Source organism: Dicentrarchus labrax, unplaced genomic scaffold (assembly GCF_905237075.1).
Source record: "Dicentrarchus labrax unplaced genomic scaffold, dlabrax2021, whole genome shotgun sequence".
NCBI lineage: Eukaryota > Metazoa > Chordata > Actinopteri > Moronidae > Dicentrarchus > Dicentrarchus labrax.
The window spans coordinates 13,228,676-13,255,600 of record NW_026136709.1 but is presented as its reverse complement, the minus strand read 5'-3'; the positions used below and the strand labels follow the sequence as shown (position 1 = coordinate 13,255,600).

Below are 26,925 nucleotides of genomic sequence, written 5' to 3'. Positions count from 1 at the left end.
ACTGCTTGTTTTTTGCAGTAAAATGAATGACAGATTTAAAAAACAGGACTTGTTGAACTTTCAACTTTGCTTACTGTAATTAGCAGGACGCACTGCACCTGCTTTAGAGCTGTCAGCGCGCGTGCTGTTGCGCAGTTGATTAGCGTGGACATTTTGCTCCGCGTTCAGGTAGATACATTACAGGACACATAATCGCGTTGAACGTGGCCCGGCGGATAAATGGGAGTGGCGGTGGCACTGGTAACACTGCTGGCAGCCAGTGAGCGGAAGATTTGTAATCTCTGTCACAGAGCTGCCGTGCCATTGGTTTCTACAGGGAGAGCTGCCGCCAGAGAGTCAGTGAGGCGACAAACTAGGGGATGGTCCCGGGCTGAGTCCTCAACAATGAGCCGGGCTAAGAGCCGCCTGCTCCGCACTTGACGCAACCCGTCTGAACTTACCGCGGTTCCACCGCAAACCCAACACTGGTGACATTTTGCACATTTCAGTCGCCGAGACGCCTCTTGAAGGACACCGGCTCACCTCATGATTTCACCCTGCTAACAAAAAAAAAAGCTCCTGCGCGGCACAACAGTTTCTTCATGGCGTCTCCGCAACAGTCAAGAATTCAGTCGTATCTGGAGAAGAATAAAATAGGACCCTTGTTTGAGGTGAGTGCGCAAATGCAACTCTTTAAGTTGTTGGTTGCCAATTTAATGGACCATTTGCTTTGCACCAGACTGCGTTAATCAGCTTTTTTATGTACTTGTGCTAAATGATAAGCGCACATCTGCAATGTGAGCTGTCACACTGGAGTAACTAAGGGACTGGGTTATTACTCCCTAAACCTACCTAACCATACACATGTACTGTAGATGATGAGACAATCGGCTGTAAAATTGAAAACCATTTATGTGTATGCACTTTGGTGTCTGAAGCGTCCCACCGTGCTCCGTTTACTGGAGCACAGAAACCCATAAAGGAACATTGGCTGCTGTATTTGCCCTCACGTTTCCATGCTTAGCCTTTCCATCAACGATTTGTATTTCAGGAGATGATGCTGGACCCTGCCACTGCCTGACATTGTTACAGTTTGTTGAAGTTGGAGCAGTTGTAATTGATATTGCACAGCAGGGCTGGCTTTACTGTGTGTTCTGCTACAGAGGACACAGCCTAACTAACTACCTGCCTCTCTGTCTGTTTGCCAGTCAAGGGATCTGTGTGTTCATCCCGAGGTTACTCTGTGTGGCACCTAAGCAACCCAGGGGAGAGCATGACTTCATCCTTTGTTTGCTATTGGATTTCATGCTGAAAGCAGGACCGCACAGGTGTGAGGCGTAATCAGAGTAAAGGATTGGAAGAAAAATACAAAACTGTTCAGCTGAACTGGCCTTTGCCTGAGATCTGATAGTTAAACCAAACAACTGCACTGTAGTACGAAATGCAAAGCTGGTGATACAGTAGCTTGAGATGCACCATGCTACTGTCAACGCCAACGCAATATTCGCATGCACATGGTGTGTTTTGCAAAAGTGCTGACATTTCAGTTCTGTGCTTCACACACACAAACACTGGCTGCATGTTAAACAGATGTGAGAGCAGTAGTGATGCTTGTTTCAGCACCGTGGACAGAGACTCGTGCCTACTGTAACATTTAACCAGCGAAGAAGACAGGAAATCTTATTTTGATGCCACAGCAGTCATTGAGGCTCAACTGCACAATGATAGTCCTCTCTGTGTGCTCTCTCTGTTTGTTTTTCCTCCCTCCATCTTCCTCTTCCACCTGTCTCTCCCTCTGGTCTCACCTCTCCTGTCTGTGTTTTCTCCTCATTTTTACCTGTGTGCACAGTTAAATTGTGAATCCTTTATGTGACAATTGAGGATGATTGGAGTAAAGTGTTTATTGTGACTTACAGGTGATGCTTGTGGTGCTCATCAAAAACACCTTTATTCCGAAGTTAAATAAGCATATGCAGTAAATGTTTAACATGCTGTGTATTGCATCCTGAAGTGTGAAGACAAAGCAGAGTTATTCTGACCACAAGGACACGGATCATTGCTGAGTTGTTTGGACTGGGAACGGTGTATTGTGAGGGTGTATTGTAAGGCTGCATTGTGCAACTGCCAGTTTTTTAAAGGGATTGAGAAAGAGGTGTAGTAAGAGGAGAATATATGAAAACTCTCCCTGGGTCTGCCACTCTCCTCGTGAGAAAATTGTGTAGCTGCTACCTTGGTATTGCACTTGAAAACCCCTTGTTGTCCCAAAGAAAACCCATCCATGTGCATTCAGTTGTGAAAGAAGAATCCAGGAGAGAGGCTGGAAGTCTCCTTGTAATTTTCGTTTTGATCAGATGTAGAGAATCCGTGCCGCAGAAGTAATAATACAGCTGTTCTGCTGCGCTGCTTAAACCAAAAAGGAGCTTGGTGAAAGTTTGATTGCCTTTCAAACATGAGTACAACACTCAGTAAAACAACTTCTGAAAGAAAAGAGCTGTTACAAAGTGTGTTCCAATACAAAGTGCAGCAACACTGTGACAATGTGATGGTCTAAGGCAGGGGCCAATGTTTGCCACGCATTGCCACCATTGGAATACGATAGCTTAATTGATGGCACACTAGCTGTAAGAGAGTTCAAGAGAGTTTTTTGGAAATGTTAAAGTGCCCTCTCATCCACGTGCCAAATGACGTCCCTTGCAGCCATTGGCAATTGCTGTCCTCATGGCTGAATATACAATTTCAACTCATATATATTTATATATATATGTATAGGTTGGTGGACTTTTTGTACAGTGCTCTCGTATATAATTATAATGTCCTGATTATGTGAGAAAATATTTTTTTAATGTTATACAAGTTGCCTATATGGATGGAATAAAATTACAGATCTGTTGGAGATTTACATTTTGATGTTGTGTCATAACTAAACTTAATGGTAATCTTAATGTTGGCACACTGATTAACAAGAAAATGTAAAAATGGCACTTACTATTATGGACCGATAATTCAACGACTGTAGTTTAATTATCAGGATAATTACCTCTCTATTTATGAGTAGTAGAAGTTGCCCCACCCAGGTGTTATATCTTATACATATTGTAAACCCTTTGAGGAAAAATACATAATTTTGGGCTGAAAACTGAACCAAAACCATTGGACTCCAAACTAGATTTCAGTAACACCACACTGAGAGTTTCTACAGTAAATGACAATTTCCACAGAAAGCATATGAATCGTTTCCCACTGATCTAGTTCGTTTCCATGTGTATAATTCTAATGTATTATCTGTTAAAAGGCTTTCTTACTTTTGTTTCTGCCTAAATACATTAATTTGTTGTGCAGCCTTTACAGACACTAGTATGTAAGTGTACAAGTATGTCATGTATTATGTAAGATATGAGTGGACATTTATGTTTAAGGGCCAAATGAACAGCCTGGGTTTCTTACTTCATGTTGTGCAAACACCACCTCCATGTAATCAATTTCTTTACCCCAAACACTTCTCTCTCTTTATTTCTCACTAATACTCAACTGCAAAGCCCCATCTCTGCCTCCTCATACCCCTAGCACACAGCTGCAGTATTAAACAGACTGTGTAACAGCGAGCAGGGGTTCATTTACTCACTCTGATGAGACACAGCTTATGATTTGCCATAGAATTGATTTTTCCCCCCCCTCGCTAATGAAATGGTTGCTTTGCAGAGATAGCAAGCTGAGTCAACACCAATGGAATATCATCCAAAAAGTGAAGGAGCCTTTCATAATAATTGAAGTAATTGCACTCCAGATTGTTGTCAGCCACTTTCCCATTTTGGTAAATTGATATTCTGTTCAAACACCTACTCTTTTCCAATCACTTAACAGTTTCAGTGCAGCGTGACCTTTTTGCATCTTTGTGTTGCATGAAGAGTTATAGTCAGTATAGCTCATGATACTTGGTTATACTCTGTATGATACGCATACTGTAGTACAAAGATAACTGTAAGGATATGTGTTTCACTTACTGCATCATAAAGATAAAACACCCCCTTACCTGTCATTTGTAGGATCTGTTGGATCTATCTGCAGGCTTCTGACATTTAAACTTGTGTAACAGGAGCAGAAGGTAAAAATGGAGCAGTCTTTGTCTTCATCGGCAGACAGTGTAAAACCCTCTCTCGTGTTCCTCCCTGCTGTGATCAGTCTATCATATCTTAGGCTGTGTAATTGTTCTATTGGAACAGTGAACTGATGGATCATGCAAGTTCAGCCTAGATGAAAAAATGTCACCGGATTGAACTGGAATTGGTGTAACAGTCAAATGTTGAATTATAACAGTTGTGGAAGAACTGGCATCATTGTTCATGGCAAATCTGACTTTTTCTTTTAGGGGCATTAATAGCTTGAATATAGGTCTGATGATATCTATTGTTAACAGAGAATTGGTCTCAGCTCAGGGGTTGTGATGATTACTTGATGATATGGTGCCAGATCTGAGTACACATTACTCTTTTTCAGTAAAAATACAAATGAACTTTTGCATAGTCAGAACTGTTATTTGTTTCTCTTGTGTTAACAATAGTAATATCATTTAGATTTGGTTATAACAGGGCTATGGACTATTGAATCATCCCCACCTCAGGTGTGTAGAAAAAAATACAGGTCAAAGAAATAATCCACATTGTGAACCCTACTCATAAAACATACATAAATAATCCATTTATTTACCATCACCTCATGGATGTCTTATTTCGTGTGTGTGTGTGTGTGTGTATGTGTGTTATATATATATGTATATATATATATATATATATATATATATATATATATATATATATATATATAGTGCAGCCCTGCTGTACTGTAAAGAGGTCAGTCAGCCAGTCAGCAGGACACACACACTGTCTGACCTATTGATCCACTCTCCTAAGAGGGAATTTATTGGAGTCGGTGTGATTGGGTTAGACTATTTTCACCTAGTGTAGTATTGGTGTGCTCTGTATGCATGTAACTTGTTTTTGTATAATTGAATCATTTGATTTGCCATAGTGATTGATTACATGGTCGATAAGAGAGTTTCACTGTAGCTGACCTGCCTTCACTATAATTCCTGTACAGCAGTAGAAAAAAGGAAGAAAATGTGTCACAAATAGTCGGCATCTGGCTTTGAAATCTTCGTTATTCTTGACCTTTTCAGACACATTAAAAGAAACACACACAGACAATTGGGCACAAGGGCAGAGGTTCAGTTGTACAAATCAATCAGAGGTCTTATTACATGTATAAACAACACCTGGAAACATTTCTGTCTGACAGGGTTGCTTTGTCATTGGCATACCTCCCACACATCTGGTAATAATAACCCAGTAATTTCATCTCAGTTGTGGGTTGCTTGGTTATTTCATTTATGTTTATTATTTCACCTGAACTCTGCAAAACATGAAGGCAGTTATTACAGAATAGTGACCATTTGATATTGATATATATATATATATATATATATATATATATCAATGTAATGTAATAACTGCCTTCATGTTTTGCAGAGTATACCGGTATACTGCCTGGTATGAGAAGTGAGATGTTTTTATTATATACATGAGGTAGGTGAATATAACAGTATAACATATATATATATATATATATATATATATAACATATATGCCGTGTATATATACAGTACAGATGATATTTACATGTTAAACTGTATATTTAAAAAAAAAACTGTCCGAAGTAGTCCACTGATCACACAGAAACACAGATAGCCTTACTCTAATTTTAACTTTAAAGTCTTATTTAAAAACTGTGAAGTCATGATTTGCAATTTCCCGTGGCAATTTGTTACAACACCATGTGAAAATTGAAACAAGGGCTTTAACTTTTGTTGTCTATGGGGGACAGGGGAAGGTAGTAGACTTTGTATTTTGAAATCAACACCATCGAAATTAAGAGGAGAGAAACAGTTTGTGACAGACAAACCACAGCCGCAGTCTTCATCAAATCAATCACTGCACATTTTGTTTTTCATTTTCTAGATACCACTTTTTTTTTAGGCACAGTTAGAGTAATTACTACAAGACAGGCAGCTGAACAGGCAGCCTAAGGCCATGTTGGTCCTGGGGGAGTACAGGAAGGGGTGAAGAGGGAGGGCAAAGGATATCTGGGAGATCAGGCAGTGAGACGATGAGTGAAGTCCAATATGAGGAAGATATAGAGCGTGCAACGTAAGGCGGGGGCAGAAAGTGTGTACAGGAAACAGAAAGAGAAAGGGAGAGAGTGTACAGTGTCTGTGGTGCATGCTAATAAAGTTATCATGTCCACTTACAGCCTGAGGATGCTGATAGCTCACTGCTGTGTGTAATTGATAGTCATGCTGGTGGTGTGGGAGAGCTGATCATCCGATACACAGAACCATGACAGTTACCCTTTTATTTGTTCAGCTGGTGTGTATGTTTGTACAAAGAGGGGTTTAAATGTGTCTATGACAATGTCTACTTTCTATTTTTAAACAATACGCACATGTCCATTATGTACATTGAAACAACAAAATTTCAACGTAAGTGTTGGGCGACAAAATCTACAGCCCTCATTCTGTGCTTTTTAAACTTCTTATCTAGCTAATAAGAGGCAGTCTGAGTTATACAAGCTGTTATCTTACAAAGTTTCAACATTACAGTCTTTTTGATATGAAATTCCCTCTTTGTGCCTCCCCCGGACAGTGTTTCCTTACATTTTTTTTATACAGAACAGGACTACATATTTCATCCCCCGCATTCCACTGAAGTCACTTTAGCAAAGTTTGTCTGCACCTGCCAGAGACAATTACAATGACCAATAATGTTCTCCATTTACACAAGGACATGTGAGTATTGTTTTAGAGGTCCAGTGTGTAACATTCAGAAGGATCTATTGGCAGAAATGGTATATAATATTCATAGGTATGTTTTCAGTAGTGTATAATCACCAGAATTTTGGAATTGTTATGTTTTCGTTACCTGAGAATGAGCTGTTTTTATCTACACACACTGTAGGTCACCTTTCATGCAGTCCGCCATGTTGAACCGCCATGTTTTCACAGTAACCTAGGGCACACCAAACACTGGCTCTAGGTAGGACCTTTTGCGTTTTTTGGTTGCAGCCAGTTTAGTTTCTCCTACATACTTCACAGCCCATTCACATTACCAGGTCGTCAAATTCAGTTTATCTCAGATAGTTACAGTCTGCCTCTTGCTTCCACTAAATCCTACACTGTGGTCCTTTTAAGAGAGACTTGGAAAAATGTGAATCCTTAAAAGCTAGTTCCTAAGTCAATGAATTGCTTCAGCTGTATGTTTTAAGAATGTACTTAATAGCGTAATATAAATGTTTATTCTTCATCGTCATGCCTGGAAAAAATCTATTAAATATGCAGCACTTCATAATCAACTGTCCTGACCAAACCAGCTGAGCTGTAACTGAGTTTCTAAGGCTGTGACTATTTTTATTATTGCTTTTTACAATTAATTGAATAATAATTCTGTACACAATGTGAGAAGCGTCTTCATCATGTGTATATATGACTGTGGGTGCGAGGACAGGATCTCATGTACTCTAGGCACTGTTGGTGGTGCAGTACAGCCTGTAGGTGAAAGATGGAAACTCACAGTTTAATCTACTGGAACATCAGGAAGGTCATGGTGGTGATAGAGAAGTGAAAGAATTGCAGTGATATTTAAAAAACAGCATCCAAGTACTGTTTGGCTCAAAATATCATTGGTTAGGTATGGTAACCTCAGATATGTGAATGTAGGGAAGCAGAAGTGAAAGAACAATGAGAAGTATCAGAAATTGAACTATAGAGAAATTAAGTCAAAATGTGAGAGAAAAGAATATCCCTGAACATTCGACAAACGTTAAGTGAAAAAATTACTTTTTTAATTGAATAAATAATTGTATTTAATGATATAACAAAGAAAAACATCTGCAATGCTCAATACAATAATTTTAAGAATATTAAGCATTTTCACTTTATAAATGACCACATCGTTGTTGTTAGATTTTCTGTCAACCAATTAGTTGATACATTAACTAATAGTGAGCCAGTCCCCCATTACTCTTGCTCTAAAACAGACCATATTTCTACTGCTGTAAAACATGGGCGTAGTGATGAAAACGGACTTGAGGCAGTGCTGCAGGATGGAGTGAGTGAGGAGTAAGAGCATCTATTTCTTGTGTGTATCAGTGGGGCAGATAAAAGCATCTCTTCTGATGAGTATTATCTGGTAGTGCCAGCCTGGTCAGGTGACATTGTGTCTCCTACAGTCTCCTCTTCCGCATGATCTCTTCTGCTCTTGTCTGCCTGCTAAGTCAAGGTCTGGATCTCTTCCAGTGGTATCTCTCGCTCTCGCGTCACATTATTCTCTTTTTTTTTCCAATGATGACCTCTTTCTGTACATGAAGCGCATTGGACAGACACACAGACGTCACCTTAAATACCCTTTTCTATTTCCATATTTCATTGACAAACAGCAGGTAAATCAATGGCAGTCGGTGGCCTCTAGTACAGGGACAGGGAGCCCTCTTGAGAGCATTGGAAGAGCTGTTGCTGCAGTTAAATTTATTTTATTTTTTACACAAGGAAGAAAAGATGTCAAATTTTATAGCTGATCAGAGCCCCAGCTTCTGAGTTGCTATTTTTGTTAGTTCGGAATATGCTGTAGGTAGCAATGATTTTTACCAGGCAAACACGAGAATATGTTATATATGTATAAATATGTAAGTGCATATAGTATATTGCTGCAGTATTCCTATCTATCCTCACACATACAATATACGGACACATTTGTCTCGTCTCAGTGGATTGCAGTGGATACACTGCCTCCCAGGAATGCAGACATCATAGAAAGCTGGCACATGCAGGCTCAGTGTTTCCTCTCATCCAGACACCCATAGCTCAAACAATCCACCAGGAGTCTACACCAGCTGAGGTGGATATTCATCAGCTTGCAGGATGAGAAGAAAAAAAGAGTAAAGCTTAGGCCAAGTCGCTTAAATCACAGAGCTTATGTAGCAGCATCAACTCTGTCTGTATCAGTTTTTTTCCTTCCATAGTTTCTTTGTGAGACCTCCTTTGATTCTCACATGAGAAATCTTATCATTTTTAGCCTTCACAGAAAGGTAAGTATCCAGGATCAGAAATAGAGAAGAAACCTTTGAGGTTGGGATGGTTTGTCATACTCATAAGGACACATGAGCTGAGTGGGTGCTTGTTTCACCTCCCTCTGTCCTTCAATCTACCACCCACGTATGACCTTCAAAACTTTTCCTGTTTGCCTTCATCTCCTTCTTTTAACTCCTTTTCCACTTTTATTTTGGGGAGTTTGTTTAAGTTGCAGGGATGCAGGGAGTGTCAGTGAGAGTATCATGATTGTCATTGTCCCTGGGGGAGTCCTTGAGAGCTTCCAAGGACACAGGGTGTCTCTTGGCTGGCTGACAGCTTGTCAATTACTGCCACCAAACCAAACTGCCTGGGGGCACAGAGATATCTCGCCCCTACAACAGATCTGCACAGATCTGCACAGATATGGACTGCATGTCTCAGTTGCTAACGCCACCTGTTGGCCTGCTTATGGTACACTGGTGCAAATGCTGAAACTCCCTGCCTCTCTTTATCTCTCTCACACACACATATAAACATATGCTAGGGATGCTACTTTTGCTGACGCAAGTCACTCTTAGCCAAATAGCATTAAAGTCTACTTGTATATAAAAATGTTGACCTAAATTTGAGTCTACATTTTACTATGGTTCCTGTCAAAGAAAATATGATTATGAGTCAAACAGCATGGGCTTATGAAACAGGACTCATGTTATTTAAAGCTCCTCATTACCATAGAAAGTGAATGTGTCAGATATGGTTACCTTGCTCTGCTGTATATGTGACTTATGTAATATATGCACCATGCTGATAATGTGGGCTCTGTTATGTATAGTACGTCTCTTTGGCTTTTTATGATGTTATTGGAGATGTTGAAGGACACAAAGGTACATGGGGTGCATTAGCTCATTTAGCATCTTGTGTCATGCTGGATGCAAAACACTCCACAGGATGTGCAATCAATATATGTTGGCACACAAGTGTTTTACTGAACAGACGTGGGCAGAATGCAGAGGGACCAACATGTGCTGCCATTTCTCTAACAATCCCCAGACTCTGCGCTATCTGTCCATCTGTCTTTGTAGTTTGTCACAGTTTGCTTCATGCACCAAACTCATGCCTCTCTCTACACATCTGTGTGTGTGGTTTCCGATGGAAAAAAAAAAATAACTGCACATCCTTGCCTTTACCCCCTTCCCCACAAAAAAAAAACTATTAAGACTTGGAAACCCTGTGGTACTTAACAGAGTTCTGCTAGTTTGGCTTCCTGTATAATCTACCAAATTACAACCTTCATTTATAGACCTCCTGTTGGTAGGTTAGTTAAATTACCCACAGGAGCTACTAAGCAGTAATTACAACTTTTACATCTTAGCATCGTTAGTGGTTTATAATTGTTAGACACAGGCCACAGAAATCTATTGCAGTTGTGAGGAGATATCCTTTACTCTTAGCGCGCAGTATATTTTCTTCCACTAGTCTCTCTTATGGCTATTTCTCAGAAATTGCATTATTGTTATTTCCTGAAGAGTTAGAAGATCACTTCTACTTCATCTCTTGCAGGCAGAGGAGCAAAGTTTTCCCAGTCCTTGGACCTGTTAGTCTGCAGAGAAACATTTCAGCACGCTCCCTGTTTGTCCATTCACATGCTGTTTGCTGTCAGAGTTGCTGTAGACACTGGGGCCAGGCAGGAATGTCCCCCTGACCAATTACCTGATTAGCTTTCTGAGCACACACAGCATAGCCAAGGCTAGCCAGTGATAGTATACACACACGGTCTGTCTCCCTGTAGCTCTCCCCACCTTTAGAAACACACATGCAGATGCATGATGTCCACAAGGGCAAACGACTGCCGGCCACCAAAGCATGGCGCTGCATGATTCTGTTAAGTCACACATGAACATGTATAGTGTTGTCACACACTCGTTTTATACATACATTACTGCCAATTCACTGCAGTCCACTAATGACTCTCTTTGCTTCTCTGCAGTAGTCGGACAGCTGCTCTGGCTGGCTCAAACTGGTCAAACAGAGTTTATTCTCTTACCATCATGCCAGCACACACTCACATACCCCATGTGCTCATTTCGCATCGCACGTCAGCTTCGGAGAGACAGTTATTCCGTACAGCTGTAATAAAAGAACAGTCCTGCTTTGGTGCCAATAGTAGTCTTTGGCATTCTTTGGAAAAAATCATTAATTTTCACATTGCATTTGTATTTGTACCCAGTGTGTTATTAAGTTCATTTGTTATGAATGTGTTCCTTGGCAAAGCACAGAGATAAGACTTGATTAGTTATGACGTGACTGGCACATTTGATTCTGAATTCCCATCGTGCATTTGACGGATTTTAAATTAGCATGCAGACTAAGATGTGGCCTTTACCCTCAGCACCTGTTACTGTGACTCCCTATGTGCTTTCCTTCTTTTACACCTTCTGTAGTACCTTTCTTCTTTCTGGCTGCTTGAATGCCTCAATCTTGAGTCCCAGTTTGTGAGTGTGTATCCTCACAGTTTTATTAAATTTCTCACTAGTTTAACTTTCACATCCTCTTCGCACACTCTGTCTCTTTTTCTACCAGACAGTCAGTTAAGTTATTAATGTTTACCAATAATTATCAAAATCTATTTTTTGTAAGGCAAGTAATCTCCCAGTAGGAATTAAGTAATGGTGTCTTTTTCCTCATTATAGTTACATGATTATTCTCAAACCCTGAAATCAGTCAGTCCTGATCTGTCCATCTTAAAATTATTAATGTCAGATGCTGCACTTTGGCTTTTCGTAAAACACTAGTGAATTCTCAGTTTTTTTTTTCACAGATTGACCAAAGACTGCAGGGTTTGTTTATTTGTTTGTCCTTGTGTCTTGGCAAACTGATCAGATTTTTGATGGAGCTTGCTGACATGTTCATCACTAATTGACACAGAAGGGAAGTGCTCCTATCTTTGGGGGCGTAGTGTTGCCTTGTTTGCCTTGACTTTTTATTTGTTAGGATATTGACACTTGGTGTAGCACTGAAACTACTGTGAAAATAAGGGGATTATCCCACCACTTTGTCCAGCTCTCTTCTCATGTACCCTCCCTTGAGAGTGAAGTTTACAAAACTACAACCCCAGGCTTGTAATGCTTGAAGGAATTGATTGTCTTTCTCCACTTTAGCATGGTGGATACTCCACTGGCCATCCTCTCTCACTCCTTTTGTAGTGCCACTTTCATCTAACTGCTCTCTGCTTTACTCTGCTCCTGTAGGAGTTGATGACCAAATTGATAACTGAGACTCCAGACCATCCAATCCCTTTTCTCATTGATCACCTGCAGACCAAGCAAGACAGCCCTGGCAAGCTGCACAGAGCTCTCTCTGGCTCTGCAGCACTGTGGGCGCAGAGCTCCCCAGGTCGGTACACACACACACATGCAGAGTGAGGCATTTGTCTTTGCACATATTCCTCCCCACAATACACACAGTATATAATGAATATAGGCTCAAAGAGAGACATTAATCTGCACCTGCAACAGAGACAACAAAGCTTTGCAGAGTGAACTTGGCCTGCATTTATACTTTCTACAATTTGCATAACAAATACATTCTGAGCAGATATTTTGACTATCTCTCCCGACAGAAAGCAAAAACCCTCGAAGGGAGTACAGCAACTATGAGAAGCCATGGCAAATTCACCCAAAGAAACCAAAAAAATCCAAGAGCGACCTGGCTGTTTCTAGCATCTCTCCTCCCTCACCAGAATCCAAGTCTTGTAAGTTTCTTTTTTTGTGCACTTCTTTCTGAATTTTTTTTGTGCTTAACAATGATTGCACACGCACACACTCACACACACCATCCACTTTAGAATATGAAGCTGCACAGTTTTGATACCTGTTGTATCAGTTGTATCCCAATTACACGCTCCATTGACTTTAATCTCCATTTTTAATTTGATATAATTATATCTAATTAAAGTTAGTCACAGTGTATAGTCCAGCGTCCTCCTTCCAGCCTGCCAGAGCCCTGTAGATGAGTTCATTATAAAGTGCCACTTTTTACACACTTCTTATGCTGCTGCACTGCGACACACTCTGAAGATGAATTGTTCACAAAGTTCTTGCATTAATGTAAAATGAATGCAGATGAGATTTTTCTGGCAGTAACTTTTTTTAAAGTAATAAATTACCGTAGCTATGATGTTAGAATGAAGTATGACACTTGAGACAATGAGGCTAGGTCAAATGGGGAGCAAGCAGCGCCGGAGACTTCAATAATTTAACTTTGTGCTCTGTCACTGCCAGACCAGGTCTATTTTAGGCTGCGGTCGGAGCATTTCTCACAATCAAGAGGAAATGGTTGTCGGGATGAATGCGTAAAGTGAGAAAGAGAAAACAAGTGAGAGGAAAAGTCAGAATAAAGTAAGCGACACTCAGCCCATCAAGGTGTACTTCCCCTTCAGAGTAAGATGCCTTCAAAGTGACATTTAAAGTCAAAATCAAAAATACATGAATAGGTGTTTTGGTGTGTAGAGCTCATGAAAAATTTAAATCAAAAGAACTGTCGCTCATCATTATTGTACAATGTAGCAAGAACAACTCAAAAGCTGTCATAAATAGACAGAGCTTCCACTGATATGCTTGATTTTTCTTTCTGTGTACAGCGTTCGCCTCACTTCTACTTGACTGATGCTTTAATGGGCAGCCCCAGTGGGAATTTAATCCTTAACCCCTTAATCTAGGCTATTAAGATACAACACAGCCCTTTTCAGCAGCAGCAGCAGCAGCAGCAGCAGCACCACCGCACACACAGCAGAGCAGAAAGAGGAAAGAGAGGCACTCTTTGCCGGAAGTAATGTTTTTTTTTTTCTCCAGTCTGTATTTGGCAGAGACATTTGCTCTGTGTTTATGGTTGCTACAATGCCAAGCAGCTTAGTCAGAGTAAACAAGGGTAGAGGATGGCAGATTGTAGCAGCAGTGCTGTCAAATATTAACATTCAAGTTTATTTATTTATTTGTGTGTGTGTGTGTGTGTGTGCAAACAGAAGGGTGATACTACCTCGCCACACCTATCATCACATATGTGTTTCAGTCAAACATGCATGAAATGTATTCTGAAGCTCTTTGCATTATATTCCAGTTAACATGTCTGTTCAGGCAGGGAACAGTTTCTAGTAGACAACCAGTACATTTGTTTGGCATCTCTTCATAACCCACTGGTTTTTCATGTCAATTCAAATTCAGCTGTGTTAGAGCATAAGAACATTGGATATGGATGAACTACGAGTAATCCCTCTGCTACAAAAGAATACCGCTCTTTCTTTTTATAAATAATGTCTGAATCCAACAGTTAATGAATTAACCATCATATAGAAGCTTAGGGACACTGCTATAGGACGTGGGCAGGATGTCAGTACAGTATGTGGGTCATTTCCTGCTCCTGTTTGAGTTATTTTGAATGTTAATCAAAGAGACTGACAGACATTGTCCCCTGGCCTGTGGCCAGTGAGCTCTGTGCTTCTGGAAGAGACATGTTGACTTTTCTGCCAGTGTTTCCATTCCACTCCATCCTTCAGTGATTCAGAGTCCTGTTTGGACAAATGTGCATCAAGCTGTGGTGATCAAATCACAGTATGGTTGTTTTTTCTGTTCTTATTTTTGAAAGTTTGGTCAGACTTATTGTTGTTATTGTTGTTATGGTTGTACAGAAGATTCATACAATCGTTATCTGTGGTGCTTTCAGAAGATCTGAAAAAAATTGCATGTTTATGTTTGTGATCCAGTGCCACGGTCAATCGAGTACCCGTCCTGGGACTGGAGGGAGAGCCGGGACTTTGACGAGCTCAACCACATCCTGCAGGAGAGCAAGAAGCTGGGCAAGGCCCTGGAGAGTCTGTCACGCAGTGAGTAGCTGCAGCTCGGCTCACTCAGGCCACACTGAGCAGTGTTTAATACATCTTAACATGCAGAAGTAAAGTGTAACCTTTCTGTAAATGTCACTGTAAATCCAGAGAGGAAACCAGATCGAGGAGCTAATCTTACAAGCCCGCCACTAAGCTCAGAAGCAGCCTAAGCCGAGATTTTGAACTGTATTAGATGCTTCCCTGTGCTTTAAACCATTTTCTTCTTCTTTGCAGGCATTGCCATCTCTGATGAGCTCGACCAGGTAGACATTAACTAGACTGGAATCCTCTATTAAAATCCTATACACATTGGCATTACAGTTATGTGGAAATGGAGTTCTGTCAGTCATCACTCGGCAACATCACTCACGCTACATCAAATAAAAGCCATGTTTCATAACTTTCACTCAGTTGACAGAGCAGCACAGCTCTTTTTCTGATGATGAACTGCTATCTCATGGGAGTGATATGCAAGAGTGATACTTCAGTAAGCATGTCCTCCATCTCTCTCTCCCTTGTTGCTTCAGTGTGCATCTTACACGCAAAGCTTTGTCTGAGCTCCGTCTTTGTCCTCGCCTGGCCCCAATTCTCTCCAAACACAATAGTGCAGTGGCTGCCCAGGCTGGATATGCACAGAGTGATTTGGAAATGATGGGCCTCCATGAGAGACGTGGCATATGTTTTGACAGGGACTTTACTTTTTGCTCAGTGCAGCAGTACATGTCCAACGTCCTTGGCTCTCAGCCCAGAGATTTTCCTTCTTTTTCTGCGGGACGGGGCAGGAAATGAATACTAAACACCTGCTCTGATCATGCAGAGACAATAGCATTTGATACTATTCTGGGTTTAGTCAAAGACAAGTAGACATATCTTTGCTTTTTGTACTGAGCAGAGTTGTAAATGTGTGCTGGTTGGTTTTGGAAACAGAATGGGAGGGATCTCAGACAATACTGTGGCGCTTTTCAAAATTCCATTCTCTGAAAAGTACACAGTGTTAAGATAAAGTTTTATAGCAGTTCTGACTCCACTTGCTTATTCCTGTGCCCTTTTTTATTTAATCTGCATCTTTGTCTTTCTGTCTGCCCTTTTCAGTCTGTTGTTTGACTCTTATTATTTATGTATTGCTCTTGTAGAACTTGGGAGGCTATAACTCAGTGTTGCGCCCTCGTGTGGTGGGGGAGTGGGTTGGTCGGGAAGAAGAAGACGCGGACCCACTGGCTGCTGAGATGCTGCATCCCCCCGTCCCTCGGGCTAAAACTGAAGTGTGCTGGAGTGGGGACAGCAGCCCTGCTGGGAGGTTGGTGGTTGGCATTGTGTAGTCATATGTAGAAGTGTGTGTGCAAGCGTGTGCATGTGTGAATTATTTAAAATTTTAAAAAAGTTCAAAACTTCAAGAAAGTTCACAAAGCTATTGTTGGCTCTTTAAAAATTAAGAGGTAGGCTTCTAACTGTGCTGCCTGAGGAATGCCCATCTGAAAGGGTTTGATAATCCCATTTCAAAGGCGCGATCAAACATGCTTGCCATGATATTGCTTCAACCCAATTTTGAATTAAAGCTAACCTAATTTCTGTGCGCTCAAGGCCAGAGGAATTTTGTGCTTGTTATTTTTAAAATGGCCTGTCTTTGACAATATAACTGCGTCATGTGTTGAACTGTTACATCATTTGTCGCCCTCTCAGGAAGTTTTTTCCACCATTTCTAATTTTATTTTTGTTTGTTTGCAAAACTAGCCTACTTCTTAATAGCCTGGTACCTCTCTGTTAGACGTTACTATTACAGTGTGTGTGTGTGTGTGTGTGTGTGTGTGTGTGTGTGTGTGTGTGTGTGTGTGTGTGTGTGTGTGTGTGTGTGTCACATGCGCTACTGCTGCTGCAGCTGATGTGACTAATTAGAGGAGGATTGGATATAAAACCATAAATCATGCGCGGGCCTGAGCTGACATACACACTGTTAATCTCATTAGGTTACTGTATGGGTGGATTATAGGGAGAAATCACTTAGTTAGAAGTCTGAGCTGGGAGATAGGGATGTGTGTGTGGGCTCACTGATGAGCTCTGCTCTTTGTGTGTGTTTGTAAATTAGATGTTTCGTGTTTACCTGCGAAGAGAGACCTACCTTACCTATGTGAGACACTTCAGTACCTGTATGTTTAGACTGGTGTAGCATCCCAAAATAATCACAGATCCTTCTTTCATCAAGTGGAGGAGTATTTTGCTCTTCTGATTTTCATCATTTATATCAACTCTGAATTGCATTTACTGGGAACTTGGTCCCACTTAAGAGCTTGTTTAGGGATTGAGATCACTTTAATATCCTCTGAGTTGAGTTTTCTGGCCAAGCCACAAGTCAGAAAATGGACAAATCAGAAAAACAATTTTTTTTTTTTCTCTGTGATGGTGTAAGGCAGAGGTTTTCAAACTGTGAGGCTCACCTCCCCAGGGGGCATGGGAGAAGAGTTGAGGCATGGATGTTGTGTCACGTAAAGGGACAGGTGCATTCTAACAACAAAACAACAAAGGGTTCATTATTGTACTTTGGCCAGGAATTTGGCCTTCTCAGAGTCAGTAACTCACATACTATACACATATGTTTAGAATCAGTTTGACTTGCACTTTCATATCTTATCAATAAATCTGAAATCATAAAAAAAGATGCTTGTTACAACTCCAGAACTCCAGAATCATCGCATTTTTAAAAGAAAAGTCCAGTGTGTAACATTTAGGAGGATCTATTGGCAGAAATGGAATATAATATTCATAGGTATGTTTTCATTAGTGTATCATCACCTGAATATAGTTATCGTTGTGTTTTTGTTACCTTACAATAAGCCGTTTTATCTACAGACGCCGCAGAGTGGACAAACCAAACACTGCCTCTAGATGGGGAGGTTCACATTTTTCACATTTCGTGGCCACCGTAGTTTCTCTTCTGCACTTGGAAGGGGATGGTGAAGCGAGGAAGTTGCGATCTGCAACTACACTGCTAGATGCTGCTAAATCCTACACACTGGACCTTTTTTAAAGATTTCTTCAGTATCAAAGTAATTGCAAACAGGAACTACTAATCTAAAAAAGCTGGTGAGCTTTAAAAGTTGTAGATAAAAGTGACCACTCTGAGCAAGTGGAAAACTGGCAAAGACCAGCACTGCCCGCTCTTAAAATCCCATCTGAGCCTTAATAGGCCATCCCCTCTGGTGCTCATACACATACACACAGACTAGAGTCCTCACATTTTCTCATGTATCTGACCTTATTTGTCAAACCAGTCCAACTTCCTCCTCTTACTTTGGTAAGTTTACTTGTTTTCATTTTCAATCTTGCCTCGGCCCCTCATTCCAGCCCACCTGTCACTGAGGACCATAAGGAGAGCTGACAGGTGGTAGTGGCTGACTGTATGACTGGCTGCAAACTCTGGAAGGATAAGTGCAAGGGGCACATGGGAAATCAGATGCAGCTGTGGCAGAAGTATATTGAAGGAAATGGCTTATTTTGATGGAGTCTGCTCTGTGGAATGGGACTTCCTCATTCCATGTCTGTCAGTGCCATAAACTGTACTTCAACTCTCTCTTCTATCCTACCTGTTATAACTTTATATTTTTTTCTTTACACCAGCAGATACTAATCCTGTACATAATAACATGGAAAGGTCATGATAAATGAAGAGCTAGGGAAAGACAACTTTGTGGCTTACACCTGCTTTGCTTTTGTTGTCATATTTATCGTCTTTGATGACTGGATTTTACCACCCGAGGTTGCTCCCTGTGGGGAAAACATTGCTGACACCGGTGAAGCTGTCAGCAGGCACAGTAAGCCTGAGATTTTTATAGTAGATGTGAGCCCATAATATGGTGCAACTTCTTCACCTTTCTGAGCTTTCCTACTTTTAATGTAAGACTTGCTGTCTCAGCTTACCTTCTGTTGCAACCTTTTTCCCAAATAGGTGGTTAGATAAAGAAAAAAACAGTTGCAACATGGCACCAACCACTTTTCCTTGTCCATAATAGCACACAGAAATACCATACAGAGAGTATGAATAATTATCTGTCATCTTATGACCCTTCCCCATTATCTGTAAATAGAAGCCATTAAACTGAGATTAGCATCAAATTAATACTCTTCCGCAGCTCTAATCCACGCCCTCAGCCTGTGGGATATGGAAATTAATTTCTCCAATACAGAGGTAACAGAGAAGTCTGCCTTCATAATTGTATCTGTAGCTTTAACTGTATAGGAAGGAGACATTATTTGGTCATTTTTCAGCTGTTCTCTATGTTCTAGGCTTAGACAGAAGCAACACAATTTCACCTGAGAAATTAATAAAGCTTTGGGGAATAGAAATATGAAGAGAAGCATTTGATCCCGTCCATCTATAGTTTTTTAATTTAAAACAGCCTGGGAGAAAGCCTGAGAACTGTTAGGATATGTGGTGCTGCAGTAAGCGGTAGATAGGAATGAATTCTAAAGAAAAAATGTACATGTAGCATAAACCTTCTTGATTAAATAAAAAATGCAAAGGACAAGACATTTATAAAGTAATAGAAAACAACAGTGTTCTTGTTCATTATTAGATTTTAGCAACATTGAGTAAATCAGATTTGTATTAACATTTTATGATTTTTAACAAACAATGCAGTCTGGCAAGTCTGCTTCTCCCTTTGCTTTACTTCAGGGATTTAAAGATTAAAACAATAACACATTTCCCCTTCCTCCATTACATCTTTATTTAATTGTTTATTTTGATTAGTTTCTCTCTTGCTGACTAAAAACTACAGGGAATCCTTTCAGCACCTCATATCCATCTACATGTTTATAAAACCTCCTCGGCTCAGGCCCTTCCTTTAAGCTCCACATCCTCTAAATACTACTGATCATGGATTGTGGTTAGTGCTACAACTATTTCTCACCTCAGAACCATTATCCCCTCTTATCCTCTCCCTGCTTACCATTTATAGCAAGGTGTTCTGCACCTGCATGGCACTTGAAATGATTGTGTGGTATTTTATCCCTAACAACCATGAAATGGCTGCCAAGTGCAACAAGTAGTGAAACTTCACTTAGATACAAGCCTGGCAGATTAACGTGAAAGGGTGTAATTACTATAGGAGCACAGTTATTATAAAACATGCTATTTTTTGTAAGTATATTTCTCAGCTGACAATGTTACTGTGGATGAAAGCCTTTTTCTACTCCTGTTAAGCCCTGACTCCTTTTCCGTTTGCCTCCTCCAGCCTGAAGATGGAAACAAAGAGCAAAGGGCTAAGGGAGCAGCAGCAGCATCACAAGAAGCTCCTGGCAGCCATGTTGTCCCAGGATTCCTTTGATTCGGTCCATAGCCCTGCCCCCTCCATCACAGAGGAAGAGATGGAGGACGAGGACGATGCCATGGAGCTTCTGGGTAATATCACATATTCCGCATATGCATGAACATTGTACATTTGTACATACAAAGACACAACTTGTAAAATGCGTTCTGCATTGACTCACTTCCTGTGCAGTTGCATACCATTAATTTCTGTTGTTCATATGAAAATGCCATTCATCATAGTACTGAGCCAGACTGTCAGGCAGGTGTACAACATCTTACTGTGTGTATCAGAAGATGCCCCGTTGGTGTGATAGAAACATGTTTTCTTACACACACTGAGAACAGCTTGCGCTGTTTACCTTGTATGTGTATGCGAATTTTAGGTGTGCAGTGAGCAAAGTAAGCTGACTAATGCCTCGCTAACGTGAAGACTAGAAAACAAATTACAGCCGGTAATGAGTCATTCTCTTTGCAGAGCTCATTAGTGTTATATGTTTTTTCTTTTTCTGATAAAATCAATTTGTTTTGACATTCAGAAGTCCAAATGTATTTCAGTAACTTTGTAAGTGAAGCTACATCACTTATGCTTTAACATGTTTTTAAGAAGTAGGTGATTTGGGCTTGATCAAGAAGATCAAGATCAAGAAGAACATTCTTCAGCTGATGTGTGTGTATATATAGGGAATATATTGAAATCTAGATAAACAGGTTAAAAAATACCTACAGTACCTACAAGTGTATTGGACCTTGTCCTCTACTGCATAACTGGTTTTGTTAGAGCTACCACTGAAGATAAAATTGAGCTTCGATAGTAGAAAAAATATAATTTATCATAATTTCTCTCCTCATTGCATCAACATTAAATATTGGAAGTGAGAGAAGTGTCTCAGAGCCTTAGATAGACATTTCCCCACTGACTTGAAAGCATTAGGCATGTTGAGTTAACTCTGGGTTACATTTTCTCAGCTGGAAAAAACTGCTATTAGTGTTGCAGTTTCTATGGCTGCATGCATATACTCATATGCACCATGTTCAGACATCTTCTCCTTGAGTTGTGGAAAAGCATTTTTGTAAAAGTGGAAAAGCATTTACTGAGAGAGATAGAGAGGTCGATTCTTCATTTGAGGAAAAGAGAACTGTTAGAGGACAGCTTAAAATGGTTGCGTATATGCAGACCTGTAGGCGTGCTCACTGTATGTCGTGGCTGGATAGCTGGATGAGCAAAATAGCAGTTAGTTTATGTGCTGTACTAAAGACCACTTTAGTAGTAGCTGTTAAAGGAAACTATGCTTCCTGTTTACATAGTCTGGCCAGATGCTCTCAGACAGTTATTTTAAGTATTCACTTTGACAAGTACAAGAATCACAAAGCAGCTCCATTGATTTACTTTGTGCGTGTGTTCACATTTCTTCACGCAGGTCATGCCATCATGTACTGACTTTTAAGATGGTTGAGTAGGTGACAAAGGAGGTGGAGAGAGAATCTAATGTGATGGCTTCATTCAGTGGAGGGTCTAAGAGCTCATCATCCTGTCTGTTCTTACACAGCGTGTAATACCTCATGCCGAATTGAATTTGTTGCCTGAAATATTTTGTAAAGCACTCGTTCTCTGTTTCTCTGTCACTTGCTCTCCCCACTTACTTCTCTACTGTGAGGTAATCTTTACCTGCTGGGGTGATCCCTTTGAGTAAAGTAGCTTATCCCTGCATTGTAACAATGCTGTAAAGAGAGGCCATAGACACACTTATGCACACAACAAGGTATGCAGCACAGATTTTAGAGTTAAAGCATCACTTATAGGATTTATCACACTAGTGACTCTTCTAAGAATCCATCAGAATCTGAATTGTTGAAAGCCCTAGCTAATACTGGGAAAAGCCAGCTCTTCTACAAATACAACTCAATGTAAAGTCAAGTACTTTCTTCACAAATGCCTGACACACAGTACTTCTTTGAAGGATAACAACCTACAACCTTGTCTTTTTTATTTCCCCGTGTCTACAACATGGGCCCCAATTATAGTGCTTCAGTGTCTCTCCAGTCTCCTTAGAGCTGCTGCTCTGTGGTGACACACAATCTACGTATGTCTTTGCTCTCTGCTCTACTGTCACAGCACTGAGGCACTTGTGCTTGTTAGCAGTATCTTTTCATCGGGGTCATCCTGAGGGTCACGTTTCTTCCTTGATGTGTGGCTGAGTGGCTTACAGCTGACACAGACGGGAGCTGCAACAAATTATTGTTGAAGCTACACATTGTTTTAATTAAAAGCTTGTTTAGCATATAAAATATCAAAATGATAAAGTTACCAATGCCAAAAATGATTGTCTATTGTGTCTGCAAATTTAAAAATCTTTATATTAATTGACTACTCAGTTAATTAAGCACTAATACTGACCATCAGATCAACTCGGATTGGATTAATCTTAAATTCACTGCTAAGAAAGTTACTATTCCATAATAATGGGAAGAAATCCTGTAAAGACAAACACTATGTATACACCAGGCTTTTCTTTCCTTTTATATCAGCTTAGCACAGTTGTGACCCAGGAAAGCAGTATATAATAGTGAAAGATACATCCATAAAACAGGATGTTGATGGTCTGTGATGGCCCTCCTTAATCATAACTCTGACTCCCAGGCATATTCCCACAGTGGCTTTTACACTATGGTCTAGGGCAGTAATTCAAAGGAAATAATGCAGCGAGGTCATTTCTGATCCTCTCTCAAGGCCTGGTCATGGTGTTCTCTGCAGGGACTACTGCTGCTGTGTTGACTGTCACCCTGAGTGGCCTGCCTCGATACTGTAGAGTTGATTAAAGTGATGCTAACATGCAGCTTGTGGTGGCCTGGTGGACTTGAGTGAAATGAATGACCCTCACGAGGATTTCTGGGCCTCATTTAGAAGGAGAGTCTTGGCACAAATTTTGTGGCTATGATCAAATGCATGCCAAAGATGACTGATGACACTTGGCAGTGATGGTGATCTTGTGATAGTATATTGATCTCTGAAGGAGATATTTATCTTTTTTTCTTGCTGCTGGTCACATGAAGGTTAAAACATATGGCCAGCATCTCTCCTAGAACTGGTAGGGATTCAATGACTTGCTCAAGGACTCTACACCTGGCAGGGTGCTTGCTGTTCAATGTGTTAAATTGTAATTGGTGGATTAAAGTGTTCACTCAAATTAAATGATATGGCAAAAGCATGTACTGTAGCTTCTTTGTGCAGTTGTCTTAGGTTTTAATGTCATAAGCATTAACAGTGTATTTTTGTTGTATTCTTTTGTGGTCTGGTTTAACAAAGAAATACATTGTTACTTGATAACATGCCCAAAAGGATATATAGTTCATTCCCACATGGGCTTTATTGACTCTTATGGCCTCTCACATGCAGCAAAACATTAACTACAGTACCAGAAACTGTTGTTGGCATGTTCTCTAGTTGCTGCTATATGCTTAGAGTGACCTCTAGTGGCTAAACTGTGGTATTACAGCTGCTGTCAGCTGTCAGTTTTTAAGCATTGAGCCAGGTCAAATAGTATTACCAGACACTTATTAGAGTGTCAGATGAGTACTGAGATGAATTTAGGAAAGCTGACAGGAAAGTGTGCATAGGCGTTTAATACTTCTGGCAAGTATTATTAGAAAGACCATTAAAATAAAGCTTTTGGATGCAGATGTGAAGCATTTAGCACAGTTGCACACATGACTTTTAAAAAGTTTTGCCACTTCAAACCAAAAACACTTCCATTCTCTTTCAAACACCTACACAGATCTCAGCTTCTCAAACATCTGTATTGGTATTACAGTCTTGTGCCTAACAATTTTTATCATAGACACTCGTGCCGAAGGAACATATGTTAACTCCAGATGCACATCAGTAGTTTCTCTGTGTAGTTGTTGTGTGTATCAGTGGAGCAGAGACTTGTTCATCACACCGGCTAATTGGCTATGCGCCTCCTTGTTGTGCCGATTGCTGATGTACAGACAAATCTACACTACCCAAATGAGAGCAATTACATTAGCAAGAAATTAACTGGTCCCACGGTAGGAATGTTATCAGTCATTTTTACCTGTCCAAACCTCTGTATGAGGAAAGGAGAGTTCAGAGCCACAGTGAACACAAAACGTATAATATCCAAAATATCCACTGGGAGGCAGGAGAGGAGCACTAGTTTGCCCTACTGTGTAACAACTACTGTGTCTGTCAGAGAATAGGATGCGTAATAAAAGCAGGCTTAGAAGATACAAAGAAAGTTAGCAAATGATCTCCATTTCCTTATTGAGCAGAAGGGTTTTCCAAACTGGGTGTCTTTTTGCCAACACCTGGATAAGGGGCTTATGAAAAAATAATAAGATCCTCTTGGAATGATTTACAGTGCTGCTAGCCAAGGTAGTCCAGATTGAATACAATTATAAAAAACAGAGACATGGCTTAAGGTTGATTGGTCCACATTGTTCCAAAAAGAGAAACTAAAATCAGCCAAGAGGCTAAGTCTTATTGATTCTGTAGTTGCTCTCTCAGGGATGGCACTGTGTTTTCCCAGTTGTTTTCATTAGTTCTGCGTTTAATATTTACCACAGTCAAAACCATATTGAAAATGAATGTGACTCACATGTTCTTGTAAAGCCATGGAAAATGTCAAGATTCTAGCTTTTGCTGGGCGGTGAGACCACAACTTTATACTGATCTGAAATAAGAAACAAGCTGAGTTCAGTGTGTGGGGAGAAACACCCTGTTTCTGGCCTTGCAGTGTTATTTTATGGTAAGTTAATGAGACGAGTTAGCCAGTTCCCCACTGTAAAGTTACTGTTCTCGTCATCCTTGGTGGAAGTATTCCATTTCAGAGACATACCCTTTGAATTCTCCAAATCTACTGTTGTTTAGAGAAAAAGTGTTCTTTACATGCCTGTAGGTATTGAAAAGCATATTATCATATAAGGTTTTTTTTTTTTTTTTTTTACAAAAACTCAGACTTTCTTAAGGTGTGATGGAAAGTTGAAGCTTTCGACCAAACCCAACACTTTAACCCCTTGAACCTTCAATCCAAGGGGTTAAAGAGTTTTGTTTGGTGGACACTTAGAGATTTCTTTCAACTTAGAGATCCTGTTGGAGTGTTGTAACATCCCATTTCATATGCACACACACTTTCACTGCAGTAACAAAGCTTCTCTCAGTCTGACACATTCATACTTAAGACCCCCCCCTCGCATCCACAGACCCATTTAGTATGTTGACCCACTCTGGCACGATTCCTGAAACAGGAGGTGAGGATGTGAGAGTAGCTTTACCCAGGATTTGACGGGGACAGGATGAGGGCATGATAAAGGTCTGTCTGATCTTTGATACACAGAATAAAGCAGTGTCTGGTGGATGAGTTACAGTGCCTGTGTGTGGCTCCTTTGTTTGAGGACGTTATATCTTCCTCGATCAAGCAGAGCATATGCTACGATACAATAGCACATTTTTTTAGGTAGGTGAAGAGAAAGTGAGCCATTATTTTCATTATCTTTACTGTCTTTGCAGCCACTCATTTAAATGAAAGACGTTCTGTTAGGAGTTCATCTACTCCATATAAACCCCTTGCCTCTGAGGGTGCTTAAGGTCTTAGCCTTTCAACTCACGGAGGCCTGAACATTTACTTTGTCCTAGTAATGGACTTTCTGTGGTGAAAGAGCAAAGCTGTTATTATTAGCTCTATGGCAGACCGGAATGTCAAATATTTGTTGTTAATATTAAGAATACTCCCCTTAAAATTCTTGCCATGCATTTGGCATTTCTTGTGAAAAATGGTGTGTTGACAACCTGTGGTGAAAAACAATGTTTTGATCAACAATATTTTATTGAAATAAAGCCAGAAATACAGTACCTCATTGTGAAAAAGATTCTATTACATTACTGCATTAAATAATACTTAATGTATTCAAAGTAAAATAACATACATTTATTACAATACAAATGTGTGAGCCCTCTTTTAACCATGGTAACAGCTCCAGGGCTGACAGTGTCAGTCGACCATTATGGTCAAGACTGTATACATCAAATTGATTGCCATGAAATTTGGTACAGATGACCTAATGACCTTTCCTTATAGTGCCACCAGGAGGTCAAAGTCTCAATCCTCTGAAATATCTCAGCATTTACTAATACTTCAGTTTGTCCAATGCTTTGGTGTATGATCAAATTCCTGCAAAAATATTGTAATTTGCATCAGCCTCAGCAGTACTAGCTATGCTATTTAGTAACTACTATTAAATTATTGAAGAAATCTATATTTTGGGGGGCTTTTATTGCCTTTAATTGATAGTGACAGCTGAAGAGTGACAGGAATGGGGGAGAGTGAGAGAGAGAGGGAGAGGGGATGACACGCAGCCTACATCTCTACTGGGTGAGCTACCAGCAGGCCCTGGTTATTGCTAATTAGTCATTGTTAGCACGCTAACAGGCTAAATTAAGATGGTGAACATGGTAAACAATTGACCTGTCTAACATCAGCATGTTAGCAGCGGCATTGCTTGCCTAAATCACTGGTTCTCAAACTTTTTCTGGCATGCCCCCCCCTTCAGAAGCCAAAAAAAGTTCACAGCCCACAATTTCTAGCGATCATTAACAATGATTAACAACCAAAACTATTAAAAAAGGATCCA

General features: G+C 40.3%; 1 protein-coding gene across 1 annotated transcript in view; it reads left to right on the top strand.

The window, feature by feature from the left end:
• The first annotated feature begins 206 nt into the window (after nt 1-206).
• Nucleotides 207-26,925, top strand: part of cunh8orf34 (chromosome unknown C8orf34 homolog) — a 58,638-nt gene continuing 31,919 nt past the window's right edge. Inside the window, exons 1-7 of the mRNA XM_051411170.1 lie at nt 207-650; nt 12,343-12,487; nt 12,714-12,845; nt 14,853-14,972; nt 15,207-15,235; nt 16,106-16,269; nt 20,201-20,367. Coding sequence (XP_051267130.1) covers nt 582-650; nt 12,343-12,487; nt 12,714-12,845; nt 14,853-14,972; nt 15,207-15,235; nt 16,106-16,269; nt 20,201-20,367 — 826 coding nt within the window. The 5' untranslated portion in view covers nt 207-581. The remainder of the gene's footprint in view (nt 651-12,342; nt 12,488-12,713; nt 12,846-14,852; nt 14,973-15,206; nt 15,236-16,105; nt 16,270-20,200; nt 20,368-26,925) is intronic.